Source organism: Corapipo altera, unplaced genomic scaffold (assembly GCF_003945725.1).
Source record: "Corapipo altera isolate COAL_440 unplaced genomic scaffold, ASM394572v1 48b, whole genome shotgun sequence".
Classification (NCBI taxonomy): Eukaryota; Metazoa; Chordata; class Aves; order Passeriformes; family Pipridae; genus Corapipo; species Corapipo altera.
Genome location: NW_020884884.1, coordinates 8,287,197 through 8,305,932, shown reverse-complemented (window position 1 = coordinate 8,305,932; position 18,736 = coordinate 8,287,197). Strand labels below are relative to the sequence as shown.

At 37.0% G+C, this 18,736-nt stretch overlaps 1 protein-coding gene across 3 annotated transcripts in view; it reads left to right on the top strand.

Moving 5' to 3' along the window:
- THADA (THADA, armadillo repeat containing) overlaps window positions 1-18,736 on the top strand; it is a 164,922-nt gene that overhangs the window by 92,241 nt on the left and 53,945 nt on the right. For all 3 annotated transcript variants that reach the window (XM_027641212.1, XM_027641210.1, XM_027641213.1), the window contains exon 30: window positions 9,923-10,038. In XM_027641212.1, coding sequence (XP_027497013.1) covers window positions 9,923-10,038 — 116 coding nt within the window. The remainder of the gene's footprint in view (window positions 1-9,922; window positions 10,039-18,736) is intronic.

The following is an 18,736-nucleotide window of genomic DNA, read 5'->3' as shown; positions in this document are numbered from 1 at the left end:
GAATTCCAAGCGTTCAAAGCAGAGATGCAAAATTCATTAATGTTGTTCTATGATTATGCAGTTAGCCCTTTCCTCGCCCTTAAGTTTACCTTGGCTAGGGCACTTGCAGTTAAATGGCGCTGTGGAAATTACTGGAAAACATTAACATTAACTTGTTATTGTAAGCTGACATCATGCTGAGCCTGATGGGAAGTGAAAACTTATAAATAGCTTGTCCATATGTGTAAGGCAAAAATCTGCTGAGCTTCGGCAGTGGCATGATTCATGTATTTGCTGTAGTTTAAACTTCATCGCGAGTTGTCTGTGTTTCTCTGAACTTCATGGTTTCAAAAACTTCAGGAAGATCAGTGGTCCAAAGCTGATGAACCCTGAGGAAATACTGTTGATATTTTCTGTGCAGTTTTGGTGGTCCAGTCTGCATCTTACTGGCACTTAGGTATTCTTCCTACTATGTTCTCTGGAGAGCAGAGTGCTTTCAAAAAAGTATACTTTAAGCATAATTCAGGCATTTTTTTCTCCCCACATAAATTCTCAGTCATATGCCTACTATCTGTGAACTGGAACTTAAAGGATCTAAGTTCAGTCTGTCTCTGGGATGCATCAAATAAATCGGAAAATCTCTGTTTCCTTGCCTGCAAGACTTTATTCTATAATAATCCTTTTCGATATCAGAGGGGGACAGCATTTTGAGAAACAATATGCCATTACATAAGTAAAAGCTTTATTTCTGTGTCATTCATGGAAAAGAAGTAAAGAAATGTATTTCAGGAAGTCAGTCCTCTTTCATCTCAGGTGATCTTCCTTCTTGGAAAGTGGCTGTGTCCACATACGCCTGTGGATGACCTATACTGTCTTGTACAATGAGACTGAAAATACAGGAGGGCTGTTTGGTTGAGGATTGTCTTTTCCCTCTCATGTTACAGCTCAGTGGGATCCTCTTACAAGAATTAGTTTCTAGATGTCACTGTAATTAAAAAAAAAAAAAAAAAAGAAAATAGCGTTTGCATTACATGCACCTTCCTTTCTGCTGTTGTCCTATGTACTGCCTTTGTAAAGCTGAACTCGTATTTAATGTGTATTCTTGGAATTCAGTTTGACTTATCTGCAAGTTAAGCCCACACATTAACTATGATGTCTAGACATAAAGTTACTTTTATTGCATGTTTCAGTTGTATATTCCCTTTTATAGGGATGAGTTTGACTGAGGAAAGTTCTTGTGAGTTCTGCTTGTGTTCAGTTGTGTTGCTGTATGTCAGAGGAGTTTGGCATTTGAGTCAGGGGCCTGGGCACCAACATGGATGGTGTTTGATTTATCTGCATAGCTGTAGCACCTAATGCCCCTGTTGTTACCTGCAACTAATTGTGTGAGAATTTTTTGTAAGGGAGGGACGTTTTCCCTATTGTTTGCACTCAGGTGCAGCAATCCCTGCCATAGAAGAGCAATCAATGTTACATTAAGTTCAGGCTTTGTAGTGTTGGCTTAGAGTTCAGACAAAAGAGTGCATTTGGTAATATTGAATTCCTCAGATGCAAATGGAGCCATTAACAGTGACAAAATGCTTGTAAATAAATAGCTATGGAAGGGAAAGTTGATCCTTATACGCAGAGCCATGTACAGTGACAGGTTATGACTGACTTAATGTATAAATGGGGAAAAGCTTTTGGAAGGTGTAATACGACCTTGAAAAGCGACACCTTTTTTTTCTTTTTTCCCATGGTTATAACCACCTGCACTGGGACATTTAATGTGGCAAATTATTCCTCAGACTTTAAAAATACTGAATGTTTTTCTTTTGTTAGAGAAAGACTTGTATATGTATTTTCTTTTCTGGAGGTTTAAAATCATTAGTTGAGAGAAGTAAATTGTTTTCTGGAGCTGCAAGTTTTACTTCACTTTAGGCTATAATGTGAATTTAGGAAATAAAAGCATCAAATCGATATAGCTTAGTTTTAATTATTTTCTCAGCTTGTGTGTTAATGCAGACATTCCTGAGGCAGGAGATCACCTCTGCTGAAACCACCAGAGCTACGGGGTCAAGTGGCAGTGTATTTCTGAGCACTCTTGATAAACATGTTCGTACTGTCTGTGTCTCTTACATGTCAGCTTGCAGTGTCAGTGGGGTAACTGTATCCTTTAATATGCCTCCTAATTGTAAATACCCCTCAGTAAACAAGAATGTGTACCTTGGTCTTTCATTTGCATTTGTCTCCGTGTGGACATGTACAGGATAACTGTGTTATAAGGACATACCTAGTAAAGAATAATTTCAAATTGTTTTACTGCCACCTCCAAAAAAGAAGAGGGGAAAAAATGCTGTTGGGGGATGTGTGTGTAGCTTTATATCCTTTGAGGCAGCTGGATTAAGACAGGTTTCTAGGATGGCAGGGTACAGACTTGGAAGAAGAGACTTCGCTGTATCCTTCCTGCTGTTTGTTCTGATCAGAAATACAGGTTGAGGACAATTCATAACTGCTTTCAGTGCACAGTCTGGTGTGGTCTTTTCTCTACTCTTTCAGGTTTTGGTTACGTTCTGTGGGAAGATAATAGGTATGTTTGCCACCAACTCCACAGTAGCCTCTTTCATCTCCGGTCAAGCTGGCTGGTTAGGAGGATGTGTGTGAGACCCAGCCAGATCTGCCTTATCTTTGACACATTGGGCAGATTTGCCTCTTCTTAGTGCAGTTGATTATTGGGGTTTTCTGTTTTCTCATCAGCTGGTCTGTTCATAAGTCTTTTGATTGGGCTTTTCTGCCCTGCAAATGTATCTTTAGTAATAAGATGAATGGTAGCTTAAAAAGTATCTTAAATATTAACGGTATAAAGTCCTAATAATTATAAAGTCAGATGTCATACCAGATTTCTGTGTGAATAGCCAAACTGTGTACATTTAGGAGAAAATTCAGCTGGGTCTTTCAAGTAAATAATACTAAAGAATTTGAAGTTTCTTGGCAGCAAACTTCTCATCGTTTAGTTTTCTCCTAATACAAAATTTCAGTTGCGTATAAAAGTTTAAGCTGAAATTCAGTTTTACCCTGACTAAAATAGGAAGTAAAACCTGAAGGAAAAACCTAGCAAAATTGTGTTGCAAGAACTTTGATCTGTGAAATTTCACATTTGTTGGCTTGTTTTAGGCAAAAGCAGGAACTTATCTTCAGTTTTAAGAACACATTTTTAATAATAGATGTTTTATGGTGTATATCTGTCACTGAGAAGAGAGGTACTTTGCTATTTTTCAGCATTTTCCATCTTTCATTAGTTATGGCACATTCATCATTTTCAGATTATTAAATAGCTGTGTTATTCTTGCTCAGTATTTTTGTTCATGACTTTAGATGTTTTCAAACCTTATTTTACAACTTCTTAATCATACCATGCTTGCCTTCATTTTAATAAAAACCAACTTAATTCATATAAAACCCCAGCTTTATGAATTTTGATGGATATAGTTGGAAGAAGGATTTAAATGCAATAATTTCTGATTAATAATAAAGCAAAACTGTGTAATTAGATGATGAAATGTGCTGACAAAACAAAGCTAAAATTATTGAAAAATTGAATTGTGAATCAGCTGATGCTTTAAAGGAAGAAAAAAATGTTATGCAGTTTTCAGAAAAAATATTTGCAAAGGGAAATATCTGAACTTCAGAGGTTATTAGTCCATCAAAAACAAATTTAAGGAAGCAATATTCATATATAGTAATCATATATGACAACCATATAATGTATATTTGGCAGAAATAATAATCTGATCTGTTCTGAAATTACTGTCATGAAATTAAAGACTTCAAAGAAAATAAGTGGTAGGAACAAAGGGGGTGATGCCTGTAACAGTCTGGTATATCTAAACGATCTAGGACTATGAGAAGAATGGTGGCTTTTCTAACACATCTATTTGGGTATGGCAAGAGAATTGATAAATATTTGAAATTACTCTTCAATATATTGTCATTTAAATGTGGAAATAAACTCAGGGTATTTACTCTCTCCCACAAACAATGAATAAAAACTTTTCTCATAATTAGATACCTCAGATTAAGAAAAGCCTTAATGACTGTAATAGAGCTGATCACTCAGTTGCTGAACCTCAGTGTGGCAGAGGATGGGTCATACTCTGTGAGGACACAGGGCACAGGAGTGCTACCAAGCACTGCCTGGTGCAGCACATTTGTGTGCTGTGGTTCTAGACTCAACAAATTTTAAAGTATTACTCTGCAATGTGTATGGCTGCTTTTGTTTGGGAGAGCAGCATGAACTCCAGGACCGTGTTCATACCATACTTGCTCATGATAAAATACTATATTTCTTTTCCACAAATACAACTTTTTAACAGACCAGGATGATATCAGAAGGTAAGCAGATAGAAACTCTCCCATCTTGGAAAACTGGGGGTGGAAGTTGATGTTCTTAGTCCCATTGTAATTACCACACTGGCACTTTTCATCTTTAAGAATAAAAGGGATTTTTAGGACTTGTTTTTCCCTAGAGCTAATTATTATAACTTTGAACTTTTTATCTTGCTAATAAAAATGCCTTCACCTGTCACAGCAGCTTGCCAGTTTTTATCTACATGGTTGTAGTAAAAAGAAAATGAAAAATTGGACCTAATTTTCAGAATACAGAGGTAACTTGGCAGTTGTTTTTATCATAGAACAAGAATAAAATTTTATCTGCCTTTAAATGAGAGAAGAAAAGAAAAATCATGTTTGAGGTTTTCTCATGTTAATACTTAAGCAAAAGCTTTTGATGGAAGAATTCCAAAGAACCATGTTTAGCTTTGTGCAATAATCTCCTTACTGCTGCCATTTTGCAAACACCCTTTTTTGGTTTTCCTTGTTACTTCAACCTTCATAGCTTGGTGAGTAGCATATGTTTCGAAGCTCAGTATTTACACAGTGTTTTATTTCAGCTGGTGAAACATCTGTATTCTTTATATTTTTTTAGGGAGTTAAAGGATCTATGCTGAGAATGTAAAGTTTAGGGTGATGTCAGTTGGTCTTTTTTTCTTTTTCAATAAGCACTGAAATGAACACTGGGAGCATTGTTTCAGTCTTGCACTTAGGAATGTGAATATTAGTACTGTATACTTAATTTCATCCAAACAGAGCTGAGGGCATTTATGAAGAGGTTTTTATTGCTTCAGGTCATCTTAAGGGGAGAAAAGTTTAATGTTGCTACTTCATTGAGAAGTGTGCAACTGTATAACCTTCAATGTGTTTTTGCTGCACTTTGTGCAGCACCATGCTGAAGGCTGTGCTTTCTTTCAAATACAAACGTGTGCATGTACACCAAGTATCCACTTAATCACTTTCATGTCTGAAATTAAAAGTTTATTGTAAATTTTGAAAACCTTAGTTCCTCCTATAAAATTATTACTAGTGCTATGAAATGTTAATTTTTATTTGTTAGACAGAAAATGTGTCACACTAGATCAACTTTGTGACTATTAAGAGGTATATATATTTGCAGTGTCTGTATATGTATGCAGGAGAGCTCTCTTGCCATAAAAAAAATTTTCACTTGGTAAATTTTGTGTTTGATAGGAGTTTTCCTTCATCATTGCATTGCTTCATTATTTTAATTGTGTATTTCACAGCAATTCAAGCTGATATGCTGAGCTGCTAAAGATAATGATCTGCTGCATATCATATCAAAGTTGGTGTGGGGGAGAAAAATGTCTATTCCTGCTTCTCGTGATTTTTTTTTTTTTGACTTAGCTGATGTCTAATCATTTAAATATTTGTTTTTTTTAAAAAAGCAATGTGCATTTTTTCACTTGATCATCCAAAATGAACACTTGGAAAATAGCAGATGTTATGTCTTAAGGCCTACTTGGGTACAAAGAAAACACTCAACTTTCTCATGTCACGACAGGGAGACACAGAAGTCTGTGTTACATCTGAAGGCTGCTGTTTGGTGGGGGATGGATGTGAACAGGACAGAAAGATATCTGTGCTGTTTTCCGTCCCCCACCCTCCTCTGCTTTTTCCCATTTTCTTGAGGCTTCTACTGCTGAAAAACAAGGGTGAAGCATCAACAATGCCAAGGAGGGGGAAGGAAGGTACTGGAAGCTGGGAATGGCTGGAGAGCAGAACACAGTTTCATTGGAATGCTCGGTCCTGGGGTTTTGCTCATTAGGATGAAGTGTCACACCTGAGCTGCCTTGGTGGGACTTGTTTGGGTTTTTTTCTGTGTTATTTTGCACTAAATAGTCTTCCCATGCAGGTGGTTTTATCTGCAACAGGTTAAGACATGCTGGCTGAGATTTAGTAGAACCTCATGGACCAAAGGGTCTCAGAATGGTCAAGCACTGGACACTTACCCATTATGTATCCAAGTATCTGGACTTCCCATGGCTTGCACTATTTTAACAGGTTGATGGGAAGTCTCTACAGTCCTGTTGGTGTATTAGCCTGACTCCTGAGCAGTCTGCTTAGGGAAAGAAAATGTTTTTGAGCATCCATGAACTCACCATCTTTAATGCAGGATTCCACGGAACTGCAGACAATTCCTTGAATGCTGTATCTTGAGTCCTATGAAAAGAACTCTGAACATGTCAAAGATGTTTTCAGGCTGCTTTCTTGGTATTTAGTTCATGTCAAATTTAAAGATAATCATTGTCAACTGGTAAGTCTTCATAAACCTGCCTCTACAGTTAGTGCAAATCTTTGGTAAAACTACCTTTAAAAAGAAAAAAAATCATTAATGTATTTCCTTGGTGTAATAAACAAACAATGCCACATACACAAAGAACATCATGACCTCATTGCATTTATGTGTGAGGAATTTAGCAGAGGATTTTAAATCATGTAGAATTTTGGACTTGATGAGAGCCATGTGCTGGAAAGCCTGTCTGTTTTATTATCTATATCAAACAGTCTCATAAAACTTGCTACCTCCTCAGGCAAACATTGCCTGGCTTGTAGTCTTAGATCATGGAAGCTACATGGAAGCCAAAGAGTGATGTGTCACACATGATGGAAGTGAAGCACTACTGAAGCTAACTTTTACAGATTCCTTGTTTGGTTGTCTCTGGTTTTTGCTTACATAAAGTTGGGCTTTGAATAAAACATGCTGATGTTAATTACAATTTCAAATTTAGTTTAGGCATTCTAAAATCTCATGCTGAAAGAAGAATTCCTTTGTGGGAAAGCTTTCTAGGTCTCTAAAATTTGGTGAGCTGACCTGAATAAACGATAGAGGGCTTTCAATGAAATAACAAGAAAATCAGGATTTTGAATATGTCAGAAGTCAAACCAGGATAAACTGTAGTTGAACATTATTTTTGATGGATAATAGCATTTTTCAGAAGCGCATCAAACTCTTGCATGAGTCCTTTCTCTTTCAAGACCTTTTGCTTGAAGTATCAAACTACTTAGGTTTCCTGTCTTCATGTGGGAGGCACTTTGAGAGTTGTTTTCAAAGCTGAAGAGATTAAATTAATTTAAGCTTCTAGGAAAAATATGATAGCCCCTTCATAATTGTGAAACAGATTTTGTATTATTGCTTAGAGGTAAATCCCTTCTCATTCCTGGAAATGAACACAAGCACAGAAGAATAAAATTGGAAAGGTTAAGGCACTAAATGGTTTTCAATTAGCAGTGGATATAAAAGGCAGTAAGAAGAGCCTTTGCTTATATATTTTCCTTTGTCATTCTTTTTCTTCTGTCATGTCCATTACTTAACAGACATTAAGGGCAAGCCGTAAAAAATACAGAGAAACTATTAGTAGTGGCAACTTGGTGTGTTGGTTTTCGTGAAGGTTAATTTGAGTGGATACTTACATAAACCATTTTAATAAGCAAAGAGAGTTGCACAGACAAGAGCAGACTAAAGAAGAATATTCAAGGTAAAGATCTCTGGTGACACTCTGAAATATTTGCAAGCTTGCACTTTTGTGAAGTGCTTTGTAGAAAAAGATCAAAATTCAGAAAGGCCATTTTAGAAAGATACCATCAAAAAAATGGTGTTCAGTTCAGAGGACTTCACAAGATTTAAAAAAAAAAGAAGCACAAGCTGTTTTTCCAGGATGTGTCTTGCCCACAGCGCACCTGCTAACAAAGGGAGATGAGAGTTTATTTCATTGTTCCTGTCAAAGGGCCCCAGTGGGATCTCTGTGTTTAATAAGTACCTCACTAGGAAAAAATCTGGACTGACTGAATAGTGTCCAGAGAACAGTCATGTACTGTGAGGACAAGGGTGGGAGCGGAGAGGAACACCTTACCTCAAGAGCTTGGATTTTGAGGGTGAAACACTGGAGGAGGTTGCATACAAGTATTTTGGAATCTGCTTTGTTGGCTGTTTTCAGGATTAGAACAGTTAGACAGGCATTTGTTTCATCAAAGAATGTTTAGAGCCTGCCTCAACATTTGTATGGATTAGGTACTCTTGACTCTCTTCTCTTCTGTTTCTGTGCTTATTTGAAATGACTGCAGCTGTTTTTCCACTTGAATAATTTTACAAAAAATAACCCAGATGAAATTGTGTCAAGCTAATGCTATGTGGCAGTGCTTGTGTTTCCAAAACAAGCAAACAAACAAAAAAATATAGCCCCCGGAGCAAGTGACAGCTGGAATGTGGGAAACCAAGATCTGAGATGTAAAAATCTGGATACAAAGGTTTTTCTTTTCCCAAAGTGAAGTGAAGGCCCCAGCTTGATCCATTAGTCATTAAATTGTCACTTTGCAAGTATGAAGTGCTAATACTCTGACATGTTAAAAAGTGTTTCCTTATAAAATGCTCTTCTATGTATTTTCAAAAATGATCTGATAAACACCGCTAAAGCTTCCTAAATTCTGCATGTGGCCAGTTTCAGTAAATAATGGCAGATGTACTTTTTCAATTTGCATAGAAGACTTGTCTATCAATGTAACTTACCTGTGTAGCAAACAGAATTTCAGGTTTTGAGGCTGTAAGTCAAGTTAGAGGAGGAGGGAGTGTTATCACCCTGTTCGTCGCATTCCAGCTTCTAAACCGCATATATGTGCAAAACTCCTAAACCTGAATAAGATCTTTCCCTTCAGGCTTCAGTACTGCACTGTTTATCTCTGTGTTTTTCCACTTAGAAATTAACTCATCCAGGTGTTTCCTGTTCACTTGCACGTTAATGGTAAAAGTAAAAACTAAGTGGCGTTATATGGATGTTGTCACTTGTGTCAGAAGTGTGTGTCATGCACCCTCTCCCACATGCAGAGAGGATGGGCTTGGAGAGTCCCTCTCCACTGTGCAGTTGGTGTCAGCTTTCTTTCACTGTCCAATATTATCATTTCATGCTTATGATCTAGGTGACTATACATTTTTTTTAACTAATTTCTTTTTCCTAACGCATTTCTATATATTCAATTCTACTTGGAAAAACCTGTTTTTAAATAGCAAAGGGTGGTCTCTTAAGAACAGAAGCATTTTGTTTTGTTAACTGTCTGACCAGAAAGCTACAGGTTGTGCTTTCTATTCTGTTTTCTTGAATTCTTTCCTTCATGATATTTTTAAGACCCTTCCTTGTCTCCCTGGTTGTACTTGTATGATGCAACCAGCCCCACTCCATCCAGTGTGCCAAGCTGCCAGCGAGCTCCACAAGCAGTTGTGCTGGCACTGGTGAGCAGGCAGCACCACAAGAAAGTTGAAAGTTGAGGGATGCTTGAGTTGGCAAGGGCCAGAGGAGTAGTGTTCATCCTGCTGCCTTCCATTCACTTCATGGAGGTTAAGATCTTCCAGCACTTTCCGTGCTTTGCTGTTCAATTACTGAGAAAAGTGAATTTTAAAGACTAGGCAACTTAAGGATTTAAGGATCCTGTTGCCTGTTAGGCTAAATGAATATGTATTTTTCCTTGAGTAACAGTTGTTCATTTTGCAGGTGGCTGTTTCATCTTAGGGTTATTTGGAGGAAGAGCAGTGGCTAATATTTTTTTTTTTTAATTTATTTAGGTTTTTCATTTGCTGCAGTCATACTTAGAATCAAAGCAGTTCGTTAGTTTGGACTTTCAGCAGGGACTGACTGACATCATTACCTGTTTGGGAAGCAAACTATGGCTGGCTAAAAGGTAAGATAAAACAAAAAATATCTGTGATTTATTCACATATTTTACTAACATATGAAAGGCTTGGCTGATTTTTTTATTTTTATTTAGCAAGATGGACACATTTATTTCTCTAGAAATATGTAAAACTTAGATGCCGTACTGGCTTGCCGATTTTTAATCAAGATGATTTTTATCTAAAAAGTAAAGACGAAAAAACATTGTAGTTCAGTCATTAAAGAAAAAAAACCTGTGAATGAAAATTCCTACAGAAGCAGACACTTTGAGGATAACTGTTTTTTCTTGACTAAGAAAAATATGCCCATGTACACGGTTTTTATGTTCCTATTTTTCTGACTTTGACCTTTCAAAAAAATTAGTAGGAAAATATCATAGCAATCGTTTAAACTATCAAAAGGATTTAGCTGTCCACAAACAATCCAAGATAGTTTTGGAAACATTTTTCATAAGTTCATCTATCTTGAGGTGACCTACATAGAACTTTCTTTACTTTCTCTCTTTTTCTTTTTTCTTTTTTTTTTTTTTTGAAATCTACTTAGTCTTATCAATTGCTTTTGAGAGTTCCTACCTGTGAGAATTCCCTCCCAAAACTTGAAAGGATTCCGTTGTGGACAAAGAGCACAAATCCTTGCATAGATAGATGACTGGGAATATTCTACATTTTGCACCGTGGAGTGAGGTTGCCAGTACAGCCTGGTGTGGATCTCTGATAAAACCTGTGTCTCTTTGTGATCATCAAAACCAACATCATAAGCGGTTTGGAGAAGGGAGGTGTCTAGTGGGTTGAGAAGTCTTCTGTCAGTGTTACCTGAGTTTGGGTAATCAAGATAGATTTGATCTTTGAGAACTACACAAGTGTGAGAGTGATGATATGGCACATAAAACTTGGTGTAAATAATTGTGAATTGATGCTCATGAACGAAACAGTTGATTGAGCAGATTTTTTGTTTGAAAAAAATCACTCTGGTTCTTGGTAAAGCCCAAGAGGGGAGAAAACACACCTATGTTTGTATATTAATCTGTGTTGTATGTTCAAATATTGTGTAAATCACAAAGAAGATACAGTAGGAATCAGAAGCAGCATAAAGACTACCAGAAAGTATAGAACAGTTTCTACCTGGGGAGTGATTAAATAGCCTAAGATATCTTATTTTATCCTGGAAAAGGAACAACTAAGGGATGACATGGAAAAAAATTAGTTCTATGAGTCACATAGAAAAGGGACAGGAAATTAGCATCCCTTCCAAGATAGCAGAGGTAAAGGAACAAAATAATGACATTTTTCATGTAATTTTAGTTTAGCTGTGGAACTCCATGATATACGATAGTCTTGGTTTTAAACCTGTCTGAATTTTTAACCAATGATTTAAGAGAGTCATCCAGGAAAAGTCCAGTGAGGTTACTGAGTATGTAGACTTCACAGTTGGCTCAAGAAATTCATCAGCAACCTTAAAGATTGAGACAGAGGTTTTGGCAAGTGTCACTGTTTTTATGCTTTCCTTTCCTGTGCATCTGCTTTCTGCCTGATTGGAGATGTCATGGTGGATTTGCTGGATCTGTTGACTTGATTCAGCATAAACATATTTAAGACTTTAAATGAGAATGGTAATTTATGTAACTAAATTAAATCCACTGATACTGTTAGAAAGAGAAAAACCCCCAATCACTGGAGACCCAATTTAGTAGAAAGATACTCAAGCTTCATAATTCAAACCTCCTTTTCTTACAGCAAATATGTAAGGGCCAGGCTCTGATCATTACAGATTTTAAATAAATTCTACATTTTCAAAGTATTTTTTCAGAACTACCCCTTTTAATACATCAGTAATATTAATACTGACTCTTACGTTGTTTTTCTAGTGACTTTTTTATTATCATTATTATTTTTATTATCATTATTATTTTTATCATTTCTGGAAAGGAAATGTTTTCAGGTTATCTCTAAGAAATTCTGGTGCATGGTATAAGTATTTTCCTTAAGAGATGTATTTTCTCTTTCACTTGCTTGTAAAAAGCCACAGCTCTATGTGTAATATTAACCCCCTGTCTAGCACATTTTTATTTTTTCAGTTTGTTGTAGCCTCTTTTTCATAGTGTTGCGTTCTCCATTATGCAGTTAATATTATGCATAATGTTTTTTAAAATGTCTTTCTCCCCAGATAGTAAATTATTTTATTATGAGCATACAGGCTTGCAACACTAACTTCAAGCAATGGGTTTTTAAAATTTGCAAAAAGAGTTTCTGTCTCTTAATGTACATTATCATTCTTGCTGAGTCTGTACAGCCATAGGTCCTTAGGCACACTTGGAGCTAAGGTGTGTTTTCTTTTTTCTTTGTTTTGTTTTTTTTTCTTAACTCTAAAAAAGCAAGTAAAATATCGAGATATTTGTTACCCAAATTTGCTTCCACATGAGTTTTAACTTAAGACTACAGAAAATTTGCTCACCTCTTAACTTTCTCCTTGAGATAAATATATTCAGTGTGGTGTAATTTAAAAAACAAAACAAACATATAAAAAAACAAGCAACCAAAACAAAAAAAGATATTGAAATAGGTGGTATTTTCTGGTACTTTTAGTCTCCCACATTCAGTGTGCAGCTTTACTGTTTGTAGTTGGCTGGGTGGAGGTGAACAGCGATGGGGTTGGAGGGTTTTGTTGTTGGTTTCTCTTTTTCTTGTTTTAAACGAGTATTAGGAGGTTGCTTGGCAACGAGTTTGAGACTGAGTAAGGCCGCCTGTGTGGGTTTCTGGATGTTAGGAGAGAGTATCAGTAAACCAGCACTTTATTCTTGCTATGTTGTTAAACTTTTTGGTATGTTCCTGCTGCAGGTCACTGTCAGAGAGGGTGATGGCTGGCTGGACCCTCGGTCTATGTACAGTCATTCTTACCTTCTTTCTGTTCAGGCAAAGAGAGTGAGCACAACAGAGAAAAAATAATGGGTCTCCATCTGCTTTTTCAGCCTTTTTTGTAAGGAGATAATTTAGCATGTTGCCAATATTGTAGTACAGTGACTGTTTGAAAAGAGGGTATTAGAGGCACTCACTATTAATCTTAAATGAGTCAAAAACCAGTTCAGATTTAACAGGAAAATGGTTCACAAGTCTGGGGAAATGGGAAATTATTCCCAAACATCAATTTTCAATCACATTTCTGTGCTAGTTCTGTAAAGTTCTTGCTGGTGTTCTTTCAACTATGTACTTCATACTATGGAACAAACTTCTCCGAGAATCTTAAATTAAAAAATTTTGGATTGCATATGTGGTTCTTAAAAATGAAGCTCACTTGTCATGTGTGTATCTGTAGGAGAAACTATTGTTCTTCAGTGGTTTCCTGAACTGGGTGGGGTTTTTTCTGTGTTTGGGTTTTGGTCTGGGAGTTCTTTTGCTTTTTCAATGCCTGAATGTAATTTCCTTTTATCAGAATGTATTGGTGTAGAATAGTTCAAGAAGCTTTTGCACGTTCCCTGTAATATATTCATTTCTTCCTTCCCCACTCCAAGATCTGATTTTCCTTTTGAGAATAAAATAGTAGGTCACATTCCCCAAATTGAATTTCATAAAGCATTCACTTTTTCAACTGGTATTTTCTGTCTGTTGTGAAGGCAGACTTCTCATACTAATGGCACATGGTTGCTTTTTCTGCTTGGCTTTTTTTACATCTTCAAAACATTAACTTTTTTGTGTATTCAGAAACAGTATTTCCATTTTTGATGTTTTGGTGAATAAGACCTGCCTTCCATCCATTTCTCAAGGTGATGGTTGAATCTTTTCACTACATTTGCGGGTTTATACTTCACTTGGTGTTTTTTATTTTGTTTTGGAATAAATCTGTTTGTTAGTTTAAATTGTTATAATAATGTTATTGCTTTCCTCCACCTTCACACCAGTCTTAGTTCATTGTATTTTTTTCATGTATAGGAGGTGCAGGGGGTTTTGAGAAGAATAGAAATTTAAAAAATATATAAAATCTGCTGTGTTGGAGAATGGAGATGATGGAATGAAGTGATGAAAATTCATGTGGTGAAAACTTTCAAAAAATAATCAATTTATCACTCTAAACCTTTGAAAGAGTTCAAAGCCCTGTCATATGAATTTGGAAAAAAAAGAAAACAGTAGTTTTTAGCTCAACTGCATACCAGGGATTTACAAGACAAACTCTAGATGTCTTCTGCTTCATAAATACAGAAAGCTAAAAGAGCAGCCTTTGGAGCTGGTAATTTGTTGTACAGAAGTCCCAGAAATATCTCTCTCTTGTTTTATTTGTAGCCTTTGGCATGGCAAAGTATTGGTATTGGAAAATTTGTGTAATCATGTCATTGCACAGCTTTGCTGTAGGATGCTGCTTTCCAGTACTTTGGGTTTGATTTTTTTTTTTTCCGCCCTCCTTCTTATTGAAGACCACAGGAGGGGGAAAAGACTTTGAGGTTCTGCCAGAAGTCAAATAACATAACTCTGCTAACTTCCAGCCATGTGCCATTTCTGAGCTGAGAGCCTGTCTGCACTGGGAAAGTTTACTTCTAAGAAGGCTGCTTTCTTGAAAATAACTTATGTGGAACAACCTTGTATAAAACCAACTAGCTTTGCATTTTGCAGAGTCCCTGGTTGGTGTGGAACGAGCCACCTGCCATGTGTGTACTTAGGTTCACAACCCAAATAACCCGTGCTCTGCAATGCTGCTGCTTATAGCTCTCTATGGTTGGGACTGTTCAAATACAAATAGGTCCTGATGTGGGGGCACAAGATTTGACCTCACACAACAAATACATGCAAAAGTTATTTCAGGCTCAGGCCCAAAACCAGGTTCGCTGTTCACTGCTGCTCACTTTTCTCCATGCTGACTCTAGGATGATCTAACTATGACTGCTTTGAATGAGGGAAATCCCACTGGTATTTTATAATGCTACAGAGTATGGTAACTTGTCAAGTTGATGGCCATGGCACTCCATCAAACCTGTAGTGTCCCTTTTACCCCTCCACTTTTGACAGCACTGTGTGAGTGACAACAGGCAGATGACCAGTCTTAGGTCCTTTCTAGAAGGAACTTCATGTGAGGTGCATTTAGGCCAAAGCAGGAATGTGGAGGCATTGTTGTGGTTTCAGGACTTCATGGCTCAGACTGTAACCTAAATATGCCTTTCTTCTCACTGCCTCTTAGGAGAGACAGCAGTAGTTTCTGGTGAGCAGGCTGTTAAAGACAAAACAGTGGCACATGCAGGCGTACCTAGATATAGGTGCAAGATGCCCGTGGCCCTCTGCAGCTTTGCTAGCAGCCTCTGTGTCATTTTTGAAGTGGTCCTTATTTGGGAGCTGGAGGGGGGTTTTTGTGCTTTCAAAACATCAAGAATCCAAGAACTAAGGAGAATGTAAGGTCATCCTCCTTGGCAGAGGAGTCCTCTTCAGGTGGTACCCTTGCGTCTTCCACTGCATCAAGACAAACCTCCCTGTCCTTCAAATGCCCTTGTCTGCCTTTGGCATCTTCCTGTTTTCTGACTTTTCCACTTCTTCATTTCTGTCTTTAAAACCTACACGTTGAGAAGGGCAGTTAATTACCTTTGTTTGTTAGTGATCTGTATGCATTATACAGTTATGTTCAAAAGTTGAAAATAGTTTTAATAACTGAGCTTTGCTCTGTGGAAATCTATTTACCAGGTTTCACATTGAAAAGTTAACTTCCTATCAGCTGGAGCAATAATTCATTTGTGTATTCTTACACACACAAAACATGAAGGGAAATTTTTGTTGTTCTGTTCCAGCTGAGAGCAAAGCATACCGTTATGAACAGTTACTGCACATCAGGTGCTTGGCAGTAATTTATTAATCTGCAACATTTTGATGTATGGGCCTAGTTTAGCCTCGTTTGTCTTTACTTTTGAGAGCAGAGTCATAACACCGTGTCGTTGTTCACAAATGTATTCTTGAAAGCATTAATTTAATTCTTACGTGCTTCTAGCTGGCTAATTTAGGTTTCTGTGCTTCTCCAAGTCCGCTCTTTCAGCAGTTTTGATAACATGATCCTTAACACAGCTACAAACTGTTTATTTAGATAGTTGATGATTGCATGTTTTGGAACACCTACTTTGGGTATCAGTAGAGATGTTTGAACTTAAGGCTGAAGTTTAAGATGTACTTTGCATAAAATAAAATAATCTATGACTCGGCTTCATAGGTGTAGTCCTCACTCAAATATGAATATTCCAGGAATATTAAGATTTGGATAAGATTTTTTAAGATGTTTCTCTCCACTAGTACAACATTCAGAGAAGGCACGAACCATGTACAATAACAGATTTTGGACATAAATCCTCATTCATATCTGAAAATGCTTTTTATTAAATAAACATAGGAGTTTTCATAGCTTGTTCTTAATAAGTAAGCCCCCTGATGTTAATTGTGTAAAATTCATTAAATTTACACATGGGATTAGTTTGACCTCTAAGGTTTTTAGGATGTTGCTGAGGAATCACATGAGGTTCTCATTAAGAGAACAAAAAAGAAGAGACAGGATTATTTTATCAATCAGGTATGCTAAAAACAACACCAACAAAACACAGTCTTTCTGTATCCTTCACTGAGGACAGCCAGAGCACAAATTAATTTTTCTTAATAGCTGAAACTCAGGGTGTTCTTGGTGGTATCACAAAAAAAAATAATTTGTGCAGTTCCTTTTTGAAGCAATAAAATCTCTGCCTTTGCAGAGATTAGGGAAAATGATAACATAATAGTCTGGCTTTGGAGGTGGTAGAAAAACTTAAATCACCAGACTAGCAACTCCCTCTGGGGAAAATACCTTCTATAAGGCTGGATGACCTGTCCTTATAGAATGGGCAAGTGAGGGGTACTGTGCACACGGTAATTACTCTGAGAAGGTCTCAGCAGCACCAAGTGGGCAAGCAGATGCATCGTTACTTGATGTTTGTATTCCTGTTTCTGTGCGGGTGTTCCTGCACTTCCAGGAACTCAGCAAGGATTACTTGGTAGTGCAGGCTTCATTATTATTTTTTTAAATGCTTTCCATTAGATGTAGGTCTGTTGGCTGTGATGTTCACTGATGTGCTGGTTTTGTATTACATGGTTAAAAATGCTATGGACAAAGTTTAATAATTAAATCCATTATTAATGTCCCCTCAAGAAGACAAGAGCAAGGCCATGCATGTTGATTGAGTGCTACAGATGTGGACTCTGAGAGAAAATAGATTAAAATATGAAGGCTGCCTTCTGAACAAATATTCCCCCCAAAACCTCAGTCTTTAGAATACTGCAGAATTTGAAAGCTAATAACCAAAACACTGAGAGATTTAATCTTTTAATCAGCCACTCATTGTATATGTAGGAATGATTTCCATAAGCTTTGTCGCCTCCATAAATGACAAGTGATCATTACCAAATCTCTCTGCAGGTAAAATGTGGTCAGTACAGCCAGCTTGGCCTGGTTCATCAGCAACCCTCCAAGGATAAAGCTCCCTATGGATATTTCTCTAAGGGTTATGTAGAGTTGACTGTATCAAGACGCAGATGTTACAGATGATGCAGTTCTTGGCGCACGTAGAAGATATTTTAGCTGACAAAATTGCAGGTCACATATCAGAAGAATCTGGCCTCCACGAGTAGGAATGCTTTTCAGAGATTTGCCATTTTTCAGCAAGGAGTACACTGGGAGTTGATAGGGAAGGGAAGATATACTGCAAACCTAAAATGTAGTTGCCAGTGTGCCAAACTGAAAAGCTAAGATTATGGAAGACAAAGGCAGACTGGGAAACCTCAAATAGGAAGTTGTATAGATCCTGTCCCCAAGTACTACCTGGCATTAAGACATGTTGGACTTAGTCAGAATTCTTTCCTGTACTTTTGTAGAGACAAAAGTGAAATTCCAGCCTCAATTGTTTGTAAAATTTTGACTTATCAGAAATGTTTTTAAAGTTCAGAAGTACAAGAACTTGTGCAATAGCATCCTGTGTATTAACTCGAATATGATGTTCAGGAAACCAATTTATCTGTCGGAGTCAAAAACTGTATGGAATATTGGTGGCTAGAAAGTAGGAGAATTTGGGGTTTAAATTTATCACCAGGAAACTGATTTATTTTCTGCCAGCTAAAATATAAAATTTTTTGACAATAACATGCTATTTAACCAGAAGACTGGGGCCGTGTTTAATGATCGCAAGTTTTCTTTTAATGTAGGACTTTTTCTAAAATGCTACTGATAACTTCAGTTACAGGAAAAGGTCTTCCTTCTGGGAATTTCAGTCTTTTTTTGCCTTTCCAAACGCTCCAGAAACATGCAGCATTACAGTAAAAGTGACTTTTTCATTAAAGACCAGAGAAGAAGTAGGCAGTTCATTTAATTAATTGATCACTTTGGAAATTGAAATTAAAACAGTCATACAAGTCATAAGGATGATTCTCTTCTTCACAAAGCAGCTATGAATTGGCCTTTGAAAGGGTTGCCCTTTAGTCTTGTCAGCTCTGGTTTCTTTACCCTGACGCTTAAGAGTGGGTCGTGACATTTTTGGCCGAAATACAAGGATTTGTAGGTGACTTTGTAAGTTGTATAATTTTGACTGGAGTTCTACATTAACTTGATTCATTATCCAAATCTTGTTATCAGTTTTTAAAGATCGGGGCTGAGAGTAACCAATCTGAGTGAACAGATTAAAAGTGGCTAACAGTCATTTAAACACTGTATTAAAAACAATATTGTCT